Below are 16,834 nucleotides of genomic sequence, written 5' to 3'. Positions count from 1 at the left end.
AGAATTTTAAAATCCAGGCATTACTGGACTGAGAGCAAACATAGATCAGCGTGCACAGGGGTGATGGGTGAACAGAACTTGGTGCGAGTTAGGATACGGTCGGCAGAGTTTTGAATGAGCTCAAGTTTATAGAGGATGGATGATGGGAGGCCAGCCAGGAAAGCACTGGAATAGTCAAGTCTAGAGGTAACAACGGCATGGATGAGGGTTTTAACAGCAGACTTCACCACACGGACTGCAGCGGTTCAAGAAGGCGGCTCACCATTACCTTCTCGGGGCAATTAGGGATGGGCAATAAATGCCGGCCTCGCCATCCCATGAACGAATAAAAAAAAAAGATGAGCTGAGGCAGGGGTGGAGACGGACGATGTTACGGAGATGGAAGTAGGTGATGATGGAGCAGATATGGGGTCGGAAACTCATTTCGGGGTCAAATTACCTTCCAGTAAGGGGGTCACTGGATAGTGATCACGAGTGGGAACTATGGCTGTTTTGTTCAAACTCCTCCTAGCACAGGGCGGTGAGGTGAATTTAGTACCCAACTGTTACCCCAGTTGAGATCAGTTAATTCAGCAAAGACTGAGAATCAAACCCATGTCCTTTAGGTTTGTCCTGTCATATCATAGAACGGTTACAGCACAGAAGGAGGGCATTCGGCCTGTTGAGCCCATGCCGGCTCTCTGCAAGAGCAATCCAGTTAGTCCCACTCCCCTGACCTCTCCCCGTAGCCCTGCAAATTTTTTCCCTTCAAGTACTTATCCAATTCCCTTTTGAAAGCCATGATTGAATCTGCTTCCACCACCCTTTCAGGCAGTGCATTCCGGATCATAACCACTCGCTGCGTAAAAAAGCTTTTCCTCATGTCGCCTTTGGTTCTTTTACCAATCACCTTAAATCTGTGTCCTCTGGTTCTCGACCCTTCCGCCAATGGGAACAGTTTCTCTCTATCTACTCTGTCTAGAGACCCCTCATGATTTTGTACACCTTTATCAAATCTCCTCTCAACCTTCTCTGCTCTAAGGAGAACAACCCCAGTTTCTCCACATAACTCAAGTCCCTCATCCCTGGAACCAGTCGAGTAAATCTTTTGTGCACCCTCCCTAAGGCCTTCACATCCTTCCTAAAGTGCGGTGTCCAGAATTGGACACAATACTCCAGTTGTGGCCAAACCAGCGTTTTATAAAGATGTATCATAGCCTCCTTGCTTTAGTACTCAATGCCTCTATTTATAAAGCCCAGGATCCCGTATACAAACTGGTGGGATAGGGACAAACTGGTGGGATAGGGTGGCATTAATAAAAGGAAATAAATGGCCCATCCAAACTAAAATCAGTAGCGGCTAATTCAAAAAGCAATCATCAAATTCAGATCAATAACTTTCAGGTTTGTATGCTCAGTACAATACCACCCCACATGATGCATTACCCATAGTGTGAAATGTTCTGATCTTAATCCAAATCTTTTCCTAGTCAGGCTTAGTAACTTCACCCAGCCATTTGTATCAGCAGGGTTACCAGCACTAAATTTCTTAAATCTGCAAACATTAGCTGTTTCCCAGAAAAACAGAATACTAATCAAACACATTCTTTAAATTTCACAATCAGATTTATGCAGACAATGAATGAAAAATAAGTTTTTAAATCAAAGGTTTGTCAGCTTCTTCTCTTATCAGACTGAAAATGCTGTGAAGCATTTCTGTGTCTCCACAGATATTCTAATCACACAAAAAGCCAGCACAATCACATTGATCTCGCATTGAAGCATGTAGTAAAAAAGATCTCAAATCTAAAAGAAAGAAATACAGCACTAAAATAATGAGGGCAGTAAAAGCAGCAATGATTAAAATGGGCTGGTCTGGAAAATATAGTTCTTCTATTATCACTCTCACACTCACAAGCGCATGCACACACAGGAGAAACTTTCTGAAAAGAACTACAGCACTTCCCTGTTGGCTCAGCAGGTTGACGTGTTGAGCCAATCGGACCAGGAAAGTCCCGGGATCCACCCGCCAGTGGCTGATTTCAGCCAGGGTGGCATTGGGGAATTACAACTGACCTCAGCATCCAAAGGTCCCGGGAACGTGGGGGGAGGAGGCACTGGGGAAAACCAGCCACGGTTGTCATTCATCACTCATCCAGTGACCCTTGCTGGAAAATGTCTGTGCAAGAACAGTGGTTGAGGACTGGATCAGGGTTGGCCGTGATGCTTCCCGTGGTAAAATAGCCTGCCGACACACACCATCAAGCTCACACATAAACAATGGCCACTTAGAAGAGCAATGGCATGACAGGCACTGTACCCCTGTGAGAAGTCAACATCTGCAGGAGAGATGGCAAGAAAATTGACAAAAGGAAAAAAAAAATCTAATTCCAAGAACACTATATGATGTTACCACTGTACTCCAAGGGCATGCCCACAGGATACAAAATAACCTCAAATAAATGAACAGTCTTTGCACTGGATATCTTGTAAATTCCAAATGCCAATCCACACTACTTTGCATTTATAATGTCCCAATCGGTTATTGGTTCTAAGCTTGACCAGCACATCAACAGTTCTACCCACTTTTAATTTTAAGCCTCTATAGTGGGGAGAATTAGAAAATTAATAACTTTGTAAGTTTGCAAATCTGTCCCGACTGCAACATAAAAAAAAACTTTTTTTTATAATTTGCCCGAGAAAACAGAAATTAATTCCAAATAATATCATTCAGAGACCTCTCGTCTGATTACTTAGCAGGTAACTGTACTGTCCAGGGCTATGCTAAACCACAAACCAAAAAACCCTAACTTCAATCCCTCGTCTCTGCTGGTTAGTAGATCATCAGGCAGTAGGGATGCTGCAATTGGCATCAGCACCTCTGCATTTTTATTATTTGTTTTTAGGATATGAGTAACACTAGCAAGGCCTCATTTATGAGGTCCTGAGAAGTTGGTGGTGGGCCATCTTCCTGAACTGTTACAGTCCTTGTAGTAATGGTGCCCAGCAGAGAACCCAGGATCCTGACCCAGTTACAATGAAGGAATGGCAACATATGTCCAAGTTAGGATGGTGAGAAACTAATGGTAATGGTGTTCCCATAACACTGCTGTATTTGTCCTTCTTAGTGGTACAGGCTTGGATGGAGGGAAATGCCATTGAAGTAACACTGGTGAGTCGCTGCAGGGCATACTGTAGATAGTGCATACTGCAGCCACAGTCGGTGATAGAGGGTGCGGATTCTGAATCCAGTGGCACGGATTGCATTATGGAGAAGGGGGAAAAAACAAAAGTAAAATCAGTCAGGGTTCCTGCTACTGATCCCTATTCCCTTACTCCTGGTGGTAAGTGTAAACACATGCAAGTTTGTCCGTGATGCCCCCTACAGTTAAATAGTTTGCCAACACCAAGCTCCCAAGTCACTTTCATTCATGGGTGAAGTACTGGAGGATGGTCAGTTCCTCAAACAATACCCCAGCAAAAGTCAGCACCTTCAGGAGGGGAAGAGAAAACTGGAAGAAAACATTAAAAGAAAATCATTCATAGTCTACAGACTCCTCATTTCACATAGCAAGGAGGGAAGTCCTGCATACAGGCGGCATTCTCAATCAAGAAAAGTGATTGGCAAGAAAGTTCAAGTTATACACCACAGAAATAAAAATACCCTTAAAAAAAATTGCTTCACTTACCTCACCAAACTGCCTGCCTCAATTAGAACCTCTGAAAAAGCATCTCGAAAAATAATTGCGTTTTTCCTTTTGCAGTTCTGAATAACATCGTTGGCAACATAGAAAAGGTTCAGTCGATGAGGGATTGAAGCTAAGAAAAGAGAAACAGAAAGCTTTATTAATTTGTGACATTACCCCCCAAGGTGAGCAGAAGAGTAATATAATTCTCCAATTTACCAAAATTAAATATTCTACACTGCACAATACCAACACCAGAGTGAAACATGAATGGCCAGTGGCACAAGTAATAAATGACTGCTGGTTGCAGAGCAATTTCAATCTTAGATCACACACACAAAATCTATTATATTTAGGCTTTGTCCTTTTGATGTGTTTCCAACCTCAAGTAGGGCCATAACAAAACTCTGGTGCTTAGTTACAGGAAGTAATTTTCACATTTGACTCTCACTGTTCCCACTAATAATAATTGTTAAGACGAAAACTGCATCTGTCTTTCAGAATTATTCTGGTTTGTGCCTCTCATGGGCACAGAGGTGGCTTGTAAGAGCCATCTATGGGTGACAATCACAGCCACAGTACAGTCGCAGGAATTACTATGTAAACTGATCAATTAAAACTTTCTCTTTTCCTTAGCTAGCTATGTATTACTTTGAATTTACAAGTGCTTGCCATATTTTACTTCTATTTCTGTTTTGGGCTTTCTCTTCCCATAAGTCAGTGAGAATATTGATTCCATAAGGACAGGCTTCATCCAAAACTTCACAATCTCAGAACACATTTCATAGAATTATACAATGATACAGCACAGGAGGCCATTCAGCGCATCGTGCCTGTGCCGGCTTTTTGAAAAAGCTATCCAATTGGTCCCATTCCCCTGCCCTTCAGCTTTAATACTTTGTTACCAGTCCTAAATTGTTCTCTCTGACTGTGGTCATGCTTTATCTGCATAGATCATCACCATCATTGGTTTTAAATGTGCACGCACCAAAAGCCATTGCCCCAAAAGGTGCATTTATTATAGCTTGAACGTAAAGCTGCTGTAAAGCACCAAAAACCCTGTAATTCATTCTCAGCTGAAGAAATGGAAAACTGTGGGATACTCAATACATGAAAATGAAAGTTTGGACACTTGTGTGAAACCCACTTAAAATGCAATGTAAAAGGACAAAACAACTGAAACCTAAGCCCTGCCACAATGACCACTTTAAGCCATGGGCGTGACTGACTGCCACCTACTTTGGTAGTAGCTTCGCATTCCAATTCCAACAGCTTCAGCATAAGAGACCATCAGATTAGAATGTGAAATGGACTGATCAACCAGCAACTGGAAAATACCACAATCAACAAGTCACCAACTACAAGCCACAATAAAGTAGCGATCATTGTAAAAGTTGGACTGAATCATTCAAACTAAAAGTACTTTGTTATAGCAATCTCTTTAAAGCTACTTAAACGATGAGTTAATTTTGGAAAATACTATGGCTTTCTTCCCCAATTCCTTTTAAAAATATTTTCCTTTCCTTTTTGGCCGCTCCATAGTATACTTGCCTGGGGGGGGTTAGAGGAAGAAAAAGTAAGAGGAGCAGGTTAAAAAAAAGTTTTTAAAAAAAAGCCAATATGGAAAACTGGGGGGGGGGGGGGGGGGGAATCTATCACCCAATTATGTAACCCACAAAAAAATCTATGACCCATCAGTTATCACAGCGCCCCAGAGAGTGAGGAATTTAATTTTAATGTGCAATGACTGTTCCACAGATGCCATAAGCAGGGAGTAGGATACTGGGAGCTAGAAAATATAAAGAGGTGCTGGGGAATTAAAGGAAAGTGGAACCAGGCCAGCAACGGGTGAAGAGTTTCCCAGATTGAGCCACAATATAGCCTACCAACATGATTCACATACAAGACCTCCCCCTACATTCAATCCCCAAGAGGTGGCCTGAATTTATAACCTTGTACCTGGGTATATACACTATTAAGCTGTGTGTTTTAGTCTAGATACAGCTAGATAAGCAGATTTATAAATCAGGTTGTTACACAGTAACTAGTTTATCACGAAACATTACTTATCAGAAATTCAGAACAGAATATTAGTGAAACTGCTGCATTAAAACTATTTTTGCATACTTTCAATTGGAAATGCAGTTTCTAAAATAAAAATGCCACATTGTTCTGTGCTACCTGCTGATTACAGAAACAATAATAAAGTAGCTGCCTGCTGTGGATATTGTAGCACGCTGAAATACGTCATGACATAAACGGATGAGATGCAAGTTTGCACCCAGGATTTCACAAGTGAAAATTTTTTAAACTCAGCCAAGCTGTTGGTGGAAGTGACACTTAAAAACTAAGTACTGTACTGAGTCAAAGGGAAAGGGGGAGGAAAATGAAGAAAGCAAGTCATCAAGCTGCTATTGTGTACTCAACAGTAGGGTTTAGAGCAGCACTGGTAAAACACGGAGTAGGTGGCATAGCAAGGACATGGTGTATCAGAGATTGAAGAGAAAAGAGGAAAATTATAGATTTAAAAACCGCTTCAGTAGCTCACCTACCTAGTGAGTAACGGCATCACTTAGTATAGTACTAAGTCATGCAGACCAAAACGTCCCAGCTTCCATTCCTGGTCTGTGCTGATTTAGCTGTCAATCATTGTTTGACATTATATAGAAGGATTAAAGCAGTGTTACTCACTAATTTTTTTGGTGAGGGCCACAGTCCCAACCAATAGCAATACCTTGATCAGGAGCCACTCAGAAATGATGCAACACTGCACTAGAGAGAGATGGGTCGTTGGCCTGCACCTGCAATTGCTCACACAATGAGCTCCTGATTTTAATTACATCACTATGGGTAGTTGCCCAGTAGAGGTCAAGCATCTCCCACAAGAAGCGAATAAAACTATAGGAAAATAATTTTATTGGACTTCTATTTTTAAATGCGCCCTTTCACTTGCATGGGAGCCCTGCCTCCTTCAGGCATTACCTTGCCTTCTTTTGCCAGGCAGCATGAAAAGGAGAAGGAACAATGTTGGATCCAGTACACAATATCCTGCAGCCAGGCAGGCCATGAATTGAAGCCCAAAGGCATGTGGAGCAGCAAGTCTGCTGAGGATCAAAAGTGAAAGGAAGGCTGCAAATAGTATTAGATGCACCACTGGGCTCGACAAAGTAGCTGGAAATTATTTAGCACCATTAATAGTGAAGCGTTATTAGTGTAATGGTCCATCTCCAGTTTCAACCGGCAGTAATATTATCATAAACAGAAGACTGTGCTGAGGTTAAATATAAATTGGGCCCTGTCGTGTACCTTGCTTGAGAGTTTGTGATGCTGACAATGGGTGCTAAAGTGCCCGCTTCCCCAGCACAAGCATCCCATAGCTCTTGACAAAAAATTCAAAAGAAATAATAACCAGAAAATAAGGATGCAAACAATAGAACTTTAAGAACGAATTTCAGAATGAACAGTTTAGAAGTTCCTTATACGTTATCTGCCTCTATCTCACTAACCATGCTCAATTCCAACATTGTGCCTTTATTTGTACATGCTGCAAATCCCAAAAAAATACCTACACACCAAACGGTCTTAACTGTCCATTCAGAACAAAAACCACAAAAACTTCCTCCGATAACCGCAAAGAATTTTGTTGCGCTGTAATCAGCTTCTCTTAATTCACTTGCAGATTATTTTAACTCATTCACTGCTTTTGCACTGCTACTGTCTACAACCCACATCATGACATCATCTGGCTTACTTGCAGAACTAGGGACTACAGTGGGGATTCTGGAGAGAAAACTGAAATATTAACCAAATTTTAGTAAGGCAATACCTTATTTGCCCCAAATTCTATTTGCTACAATAAGAACTACCCAAACTGCAAGTAGCAAAATTAAAACCAGCACCAATGGGGAAAAGCTGCTTGATAAGATGCCTAAATGTATAAACAGAACAACTCCACTAGAAGCACCAAGTGTCAATATTAGTTCTAGTGTTGTCACTAGAACTTCAGTATGACACAATAACGAGTCTGTTAAATTTTCACACTGTGTCTGCTTGAGCTGTAAACACCCCCAGCAATTGTATCCTTACAAACTGGGATTGTGGCCAGAGAGAACATTTTACACTATGGAGCAATACGGTGAAGTGCTGTGGTTATAGCAGTCATTGGTGGTGGTATTGGTGGGATCAATTTAATGTGATGAATTCAACATGTCACACAAGAAGTGCATCACACATGAAAGCATATCGGTTAAAGAGAAAATTTTCATATAATGCTCTGGCACCAATATGTTTAGCAAGCCTATAACATACTGAACACACAGAATGCTAAAAGGTTATGCTGGTCTCAAATGTAAAATCTGAACCATGTGTGTTTAACTGCACATCATTTCCAGAACATGGTTTCTCCCCCCACCAGTGACCTTGAACTGAGAGCATGCTTTTAACCAGGGCAGAGACCATCCATTTTGCATTAGTGTTTGAAAATGGCAGCACAGGTCTCCAGTAAGTGAAGGGGGAAATAAAGTTGCTTTCCACAAACAGCATGGTGCAGAATCGCAACAATTAAATGCATCATATTCCAAACTTCCCCCCTCCACCGCACCCCCCCCCCCCCAAAATTAAACTGACCCACTGTTGACTCAGTTAATATACAATTTAGTCACATCTTTTCTACAGCAGATTGGAAGCATGGTTGCACTAAACACAAATAGATTTTTGTTATTGTGTTTACTGGCTGCTCAATTAATGTAATAGTGCCAAAAAAAGTGTAACCTAAGCGAAAGAGAGTTAATTTGACATAGTGCAAGTTTCTGAATCAGCGTTATGAAATTCAACCTGGAAACTAGCCAACAGACTGGTTTCTCCCCCTCAGTTTTTTTTCCTTCCCATACCCCTAAAGGGACATGCTGGGCATACAGTTCAATGGATGCTAGCCACCCTCTAGCACTTCACCCAAGTGACCTGGAGTGTGAGTGTCACCTGGCTGCTCTACCACAGAGGGCATCACGTTTGAGGTCAATCCTGTCCTGACCTAACATCCACATATACATATACATGCACTTTCCAGCAGGTGTCACTGGATAGCAAACAGGAGGAATTCTGGCTGATTTTTGCACTCCACAGCCCAGGGAAACGGAGGCCAAATGTAACATATACAACTGCCCCAGGTGACATCAGTTAACTCAACACAGATAAAATTTGGTACCTTCTTAGTTTGTATGGCTCAATATCACACTGGCCAGTATATTTACTCAGGCAGTGATAGCCAAGGGAGAGTTGCTCATCAGCTTTCAAATGCAGAAAAGCTGAGCAACTTTCTAAAATACATGCAAGATTGATGATTATTCTTCGATCGGCAATCTTTTCGTTCCATTTTCTTGTTGTGTCTGTGTTTTGTGTCTGGTTCCAGCACTTTTCTGCTCCAATGGCCAGCTCTTTCTCTACACTGAAAATTGTATTCCGTTCCTTTGTATGGGTTATATTATCTCTCGTTAAATACTTTTATTGGCAAAAGAACAATAAAATCAAAGAATTATTTATTTTCAAAGACCCACCTCCATGAATTCCCCAGTGACGTAGTGGGTAAATACACGGCACAGTTAACTAAGTCACTCAGAGGTGGTCCCAGGTTAAATCCAAGGCTTGTGCCGAATTAGTGAATGACAGCCAGGGCATCAGTAGGGATCGTAAATTTGCTTTAGTAGCCCTAAATTGAGCAAAAATCAGAAAAGGAGCCTCCTAAGCACAGTACAAAGATCTACCAGCACCTGTGGAATCATACCCCAAGCAATTGTCAAAATTGAAGAGAAGTACTACCCAAAAAGCAACAAGTAACTTATTTTTCCAGTGTGACCTGAATGCTCATTCAACCAGAGACAATACTTCAACCAGATTGGTAGTCATGGCACTGAACCGAAGAAAGCAAGCTACTTGCTCGGTGATAAAGACTTTGAATTGGTGTTCTTGGCAAATGCATTTTACCCACTATTAGGTAATGTATGTTTTGGCAAAAAGTTCATCTGCACTTCAAACATTTATCTACCTAATTCCACCAAGGACTTCAAGCAACAAAACATTCTCTTCCTGTACTGTCAGTAGACTTATTTGCCATAGGAAACCATTTTGTTGTATGAAAATCACACTTAGGCCAATACATTTTAATGGTTGTGCAATGCACTTGTGTGATACTTCTAATTCATCTTAAACTGCTCACTCCTCCCACCATAATCACCAGTACTTCTCCTAGTGTTATATAGCTCAAAATGCTCTCTCCAGACACAATCCAAGTGTGAAAGGGCAGACTCTACAATTGTAACGTTGGGTATTATTTTAAATTGAAGTGGACATAAGTTTCATCTTCTAACATTACTCTTTTCTGAAACACTAGTGACAAATCAAACCCAATAGAATCTGGCCAACATAAAAATGTCACTGTCGCATTTAACTAAAACTCTAGTGCTAGCACTGTCCTACCCAACATCCTCCTGATCATTCATACATTTTATTTTAAATCAGCTCTGAAGATCGGTTAGTAAACAATTTCAACTCCTATTAACAGTCAATACACCCAAGTATAATTTAATTTAAATGATGAGTATTTTGTTCCATGAGGGAACTTAACCTCTAATTTACTTTACCCTCAAATTTCATTCCCTTCCCTATTATTCATTACAAGCTTATACAATGTCATGATGTGGAGATGCCGGTGATGGACTGGGGTTGACAATTGTAAACAATTTTACAACACCAAGTTATAGTCCAGCAATTTTATTTTAAATTCACAAGCTTTCGGAGGCTTCCTCCTTCCTCAGGTGAACGTTTGTTGGAAACGTTCCAACAAACGTTCACCTGAGGAAGGAGGAAGCCTCCGAAAGCTTGTGAATTTAAAATAAAATTGCTGGACTATAACTTGGTGTTGTAAAATTGTTTACAATTATACAATGTCAGCAGGCTTTGCGGAGGGCATCACTGTCAAGTTCAATCCTGTCCTCATCCAACATCTACAAGTAATCTAGCAGGTGTTAAAGGAGCAAGAAGCCTGACTAATCTTTCCCTTTCTTGGCCCAGGGCTCCTAATATTAGTGATAGATACAAGTAATCACACACAAATAGTGTACCCCATAAAAATTTTCATTTCAAAGCCATTGTGCTATGCTGAAGGTCTTAAAACATGGATTTCCAGATCTGCCCAATGGGGATAAAAATACAGCTTTTAAAAACCGTTGTTCACCACAGGGACTAAATCATGGCTCTTTCCTGCACCACCAATGTCCATCACTAGAAGTAAATACTGTACATGTATTCTGTGCATTGATGATACTATTTGTAGAAAACTGTTAATGCAACTCCATGACTAAACTTTCAGATCTTCTTGCATGCACTCTTAATTCATCACTTCAAATTGCTCCCAATCTGTAGCCATCAGTAGTGGGAGGGAGTGGGGGGAAATGAGGAAAAGGACTTCCATCCAATTGTTGCTCACCCTGTAGTCTGGGTCCCTGTGCAAAATTTGTTCAACCATGTTTATTTTTGTTCTGACTTGGCGTCAAACTAATTTCAGGAGGTTTATTTTACACCTGAAATTCTACACTTACAGGGTCATTAATGAGTTCTGAAAGTCTTACTCCCAGAACATATTGTGTTCTCAGCTTATGCAAAAGGTTTGAGGACATTGTTCTCTTGAGGAACTAGTATGCAAATATCTCCTTATCCATTTCCATCTTCACTTCTGAAGCAGACTGAAATGTTAACCTGTCTTTTCTCTCCACAGATGCTGACTGACTTGCGGTGTGTTTCTGATTTTGTTTCTCATTTTCCTCTCCAATTTTCTCCCCATCTCCCCTAAAGTTGCTAAATCATGCTGGGATACATGCAGTGGATGCCAATCACTTGCTGAAATTCTGCATTTGTGAGTCTTTTACAGCGAGAGTCAGCAGGCTATTCCAGCATGGGGAGACATTTCAACCAAGCTCAATCCTACCTCCCTTCAGCAGACATCCATATAGGATCTGCTGGATAATGGTAGAGGAAATTTTGTCTGTCTTTTCCTTCCTAACTAACGCCTAATGTACCGCTGCCCTGGCTGATCAGCTAACTCAGCAAAGACCAGGAATCAAATCCAGCATCTTGGTCTGCATGACTCAGCTACTCACAGAATAAACTCTCAGAGCAATCTGGGAAATACAGGGGCAAACAGCTCCACTTTCTCATGGGAATACTGAGGATAACATATTCACATACACATATAGTGATACTGACACTTAACTCAGAAGTTGTGCAATTAACTCTGTTCAAATTATTGTATTACCCCATCAGTTTATTTCACTTATTCTCAATATGATTTGAAAGAAACTAGTACTAAACTTATTTTTGTTCACATCTGACCCAAAGGATTGGCAAAAAAAATTCACGGTCTTGCATCAGCTAGTTCAAAGCTGACAACATAACAAAACAAGTCCTGTTCTTTTGTGCGCTGCTCCAACTTTTGATTATAGCTTGTACCCTGCCCCCTCCTCGCCACCTATCAGAGGGAGTTCAGCCACTATTCCCTGTTCTTTGGAACTATCTCCCAAAACCTTTTCACTCTGTTAGAATTTAAGACAAAGATAAACATACATTTTAGTAAAGTTGGAAAGAGAGAGAGAGGAGAAGGGGTCAACAGATATACCAATCACAGGGAGGGAGTTAATGGGGTATATGACCTGCAGCTACTTAATAGTAAGCTGTTGGACAATACAAGATCTGTGAGACATCATAGCTTGTCTTCTTTCTACAGATGCTGAATGACCTATGCATTTCCAGCATTTTCTGCTTTTACTAAACAATGTTTTCATGTCAGTTCTCACTATATTATTACATCTGCCTCACTATATTATTACATACACCTGCTGGCAATCTCCTCGCCCCCTCGTGAAGTGCTCAGACTTTCCCAATGTAAGAATGTTATAAAAATGCAAGTTGTTCTTGTTGTATGCAATGTGGCAACAAATCCTTCAGCCATTTCAAACGATCAGTATTTCAGCTAATTTTAACAAGGCTGTATCACAGACCCTCCAAGACCCTTGGATGCAGAACTGAAAGTCCAGATTGTGTGAACTTCATAAAATTTCACTTAATTCCTGCAAACATTGATTGTGTTTCCCAAGAATTTATATCACAAATTTCAAATGCTTGCTGATTTTCAAAAAAACAGAAGCTGTTTATTTGTGCATGAAACACAAGTCCAACAAGGATGTTCCAGTATGAGCTCGCTATCGGACCTTTTTGTACAATCTCCGCACCCCCATCTATCTCATTACCATCACTCTCGAACTTTACCTCATCTTCCTTTCTCCCTACCTCCCACCTTTTGGTTTCCCAGCTCCTGGTCCATTTTTTTTCCCCTTTTGCCCTGCTCTCCTTTTATTCTTTCCCACGACTCCAAAACTGTTGAACTCCTTACCTTTCTCCTACAATATGAAGGCTTCAAAAAACCCAAACTTAGCGTCACCTAATGACTACTTCCTGATTTATCTCCTCTCCGTTTCAATATTGGTGTCTCCTACACAATAGGTTTGGCCCCTTTTCCATTTTTAAAAAAATAAAAATTAAATATGATACAAAAGACAAGACAGCAACCCAAATCTTGAAATCAGTCTTCTCAATGAATATTAGGTTTACTGTGAGGTGCACTGTACTTAAAGGTAGTACATGAATAAATGATATCAAATCAGGGCTTTCAAAGACATGTAGGGAAACCCATGTAACCACAGCAACCTCTAACAAAAATACAAAGCTTCATTGGCTTTTGATCACTAAACTGCTGTTACTCTTTCTTTATAAACTGGTAGAATTAGACTGCAACCTTTAAAACACAAAACTTAATCAGATTAGCCAATATAAAGTCAAAGAAAGCCACAGGTCATTGATGTACTTATAACACCATCTTTAAAGCTACATAGGCTTTTTAAAAAAAACTGGGGGGAGGGGTGTGGTGGAAGACTATGAATCCCTCTATCCCTCTTTTTCCCAAACTATGAAAATCCTACAGTCAAAAGAATGCTGTTCCAAATAGACCTTGTAAAAGACTTTGTAGATATAGAAAAACCTGGTTGTTTTGAATTGTAACTCACAGAGAGTGAGATAGATAGAGATGGAGAAGAGAACAAACTTGCATTTATATAGCACTTTATCATGTCAGAAATATTACAAAGTGCTTGAGATGCAACAAATTACTTCAAAGTGCAGTGGCTGTTGTTATGTAGGCAAACATGGCAGCTATTTGGCATACAACATGATCTCACAAATAGCAATGAGACAGAGACCAGCTAATCTGTTTTTGGCTAAGAAAGTAATGTCAGCCAGTGCACCAGGAGAACTCACTGCTCTTCTTCAAATATTGCCATAGGATCCACGCGAACCAGCAGAGCAGGGCTTAGGTTAACATCTGATCCAAAGGATGGCACCTTCGACACTTCAACATTCCCTAGATACTGTACTAGAATCTCAGCCTAGAATACGTGCTCAATTCCTGAAGTGGGACTAGAATCCTCAACCTTTTGAATCATAGGAAGGTGTTCTAACTTTTCAATGCAACTTTATGCTGCCATACTCATTGTTTTGTCATTCTGAGACCTGAAGATTGCTCAACAAATCACACTGTTGATCTGCATGAGAATGTAAAAAAATTACAAACTTTTAAACACAATGCCTCATTAAAGAAAATGTAAACATAAACCAGCATCAAAATTCACTGATGCTACACATATTCAAACCCTCTTCAACCAGCTCTCAATCCAAGTCTTTATTGCCTTGTGTCAGGTATCCATTATTCCATATTGAGAAAATGACCTGCATTTCACTATCCACAATAAAGGGAAAAAAAAACAAAGCACTGTCGGAATCCCCCATGCTCCAATTTGAAAGTTATCCTAGATTCAATTCCTAATCTAATTGGTCTCAGCCCAGTTGACAAAAAAGTGCTACTCTTGGTGGGGGTGGGGAGAGAGAGAAACATAACCATCCAGGTTTCCTGCTCCTGAACAGTATGCGATGATCCCTGTTGGAAAGTGTGCTGTGTGGACATTAGGTGAAGATAGGTCCAAACTTAGCTGAAGCACCTCCTAAACCGAAGGTCAAAGTAACAGCTAACATCATTAAGAATGGCCATCTGGGCAAAGCACCAGACGGGAACTGTACCGTAACAGGTGTCAATGTCAGAGTCAGGAAAATTGCCTTAAAGATTTTTTTTAATAGTGGAAGATGGGACTGAACATTTGTGGGACAAAGTGGACTCCTTGGAATTATTGGCAAGTCATTTTGCTTAATTTTCTTTGTTCTACACCCTCCAATATTTCTGCAGGACTCCACCATTATGAGCCATGAAAAGAATAAGAGAAAAAAGGATTAAAATAATGTAGTAGTGATTAGGTAACACCAAATTTGAGTTTAAGAAGCTTGTAGAAGTCAAGACTGAGGATAGGTAACAAGTTTTAAGTCCTTTTATGTCTTGCCCTAGGTTCAGTTTATTCTGAGGTGAATTAACTCTTACGGCACTTTTGACTTTAGACAATAGCAAATAAGCAGCACCCATGGCAGTTAATAATATAAACTTGCCGACTTCCCTTGTTCCACTGACAATAGAGACCCACTTCTTTGTGGGTCTGAGGAGTCAAGATCAGATATGCTAACTCCTTTTCTGTCCAACACCTGACAAAAATTTAAACATGGAAGATTGTCACTGAGAGGCTTGTGCGCCACCCTTCCAAAACTGGCACTGAAATGTAAAAGCACTGTCAGACTGTCAATAGGTTCAAGAAATTGCCTCCCTCTCTGAGCCAATCTTTTTTAAGCAAAGTATAGTACTGAAAAAAAAAGCCCCATCCCAGTAACAAAACTGCTGAAACTTCAGGAATAGATTACTGTAATATTAATCCTAAATTTTTACCTAAAATACAATTTTACATAAAAAAATTTAAAATGTCAACTTTATCTGTGCTCACCGCCATCTCTATTTCTCCAATGCAGTATTTTATTTTAACTTTAATTTTCTTTGAAGTTTCTTCACTAATCCTAACAGTTTTCTTTTTTTTAAAATTCTTAAAGCCCTCATTAACCTTTGTTTTTCTGCTGTTCCCACCATCCACTGGAAGTGGTAGCAAGTTTCTTTTTTAAAAAAAAGGATGGCACAAAACTGTCTTTAAAATGTTACTTGTCTAATTTCAGGCCCAGATCCTGAAGATTGATGTGGTTGCATCAGAGACACAGAAAGGTCAATGTTTGCCAAGTCAAAACACATCTAAACCCCACAGGGCTGCTTCCAATGAGTATATTGGCTGGCAGCCACAGCTGCCCAGAGCAGTGAAGTGTCAGTGGTGCTACAAAGTGTTAAAAGCAGATGGACACATGCATTTTTCCCCCCCTTGCCCATTTATGCAGCAGTGTGATAAAAGTTCCGGGATTCGGTTGATTTAAATCTGCCACCTAATAGGAGGGAATATTTAACTGTGAATAACTACACTTCTGCAACCAAGGCTAATGCTAAATGGGGTCACCCTTGAGTTCTCCCGACACAAATCACAGTAAACCAAAGCAATCTTGTTATAAAAATCACACTTCAGTTTCTATATATATGAAAAATAATTAAGAGATTTAAAAACTTGTTATTGTAACTGTGCACATTCGGCAATGTCATAGGTGGAAGTTAGAAAACTTTAACAGCTTATGTAGTCATGTGGTAAAAAAACTCCCCCAATGATATAGTGAGTTTATCCACTACCTAAGTAGCTCAGCTAGACAGGTTCGATCTCCAGTCTGAGAAGTTACTTGATGTCAGCTGGGGCTGCTACAATCAGCCTCAGTGCTCTTGGTTTAAGGAGAGGAAAATTGATTAGAGTTCCCACTCATGATCATTATCCAGCCTCCCCTGCTGGAAGTGAGCATGCGTGTGCATTGAAGGAGAGCAAGACAGGGCAGTAAAGTCTAACCCTCTCCTGCAGATGTACAGCCTTCCAACACATATTGTCCCGGTTCACACAGGAAAAATGGCCACTTGGATGAGGTACCAAAGTGTATCTAGAAACCATGGAACCTTACCCAGCAAGAGATGGGGCTAAAGAAAAATGTGGTCGTGTAATTTTGATGATTTCACAATACTGACAAGCAGGAGAGAAGACAAGGCAAATAAGAAAATA

The 16,834-nt window shown here is 40.4% G+C and overlaps 1 protein-coding gene across 2 annotated transcripts in view; it reads right to left on the bottom strand.

The window, feature by feature from the left end:
- LOC137306589 (regulation of nuclear pre-mRNA domain-containing protein 2-like) overlaps nucleotides 1-16,834 on the bottom strand; it is a 67,338-nt gene that overhangs the window by 38,378 nt on the left and 12,126 nt on the right. For both annotated transcript variants that reach the window (XM_067975883.1, XM_067975884.1), the window contains exon 2: nucleotides 3,669-3,798. In XM_067975883.1, coding sequence (XP_067831984.1) covers nucleotides 3,669-3,798 — 130 coding nt within the window. The remainder of the gene's footprint in view (nucleotides 1-3,668; nucleotides 3,799-16,834) is intronic.

Source organism: Heptranchias perlo, chromosome 44 (genome assembly GCF_035084215.1).
Source record: "Heptranchias perlo isolate sHepPer1 chromosome 44, sHepPer1.hap1, whole genome shotgun sequence".
Lineage (NCBI taxonomy): Eukaryota > Metazoa > Chordata > Chondrichthyes > Hexanchiformes > Hexanchidae > Heptranchias > Heptranchias perlo.
Note: the sequence above shows the minus strand (reverse complement) of the source record. Positions and strands in the feature narration are given on the sequence as shown.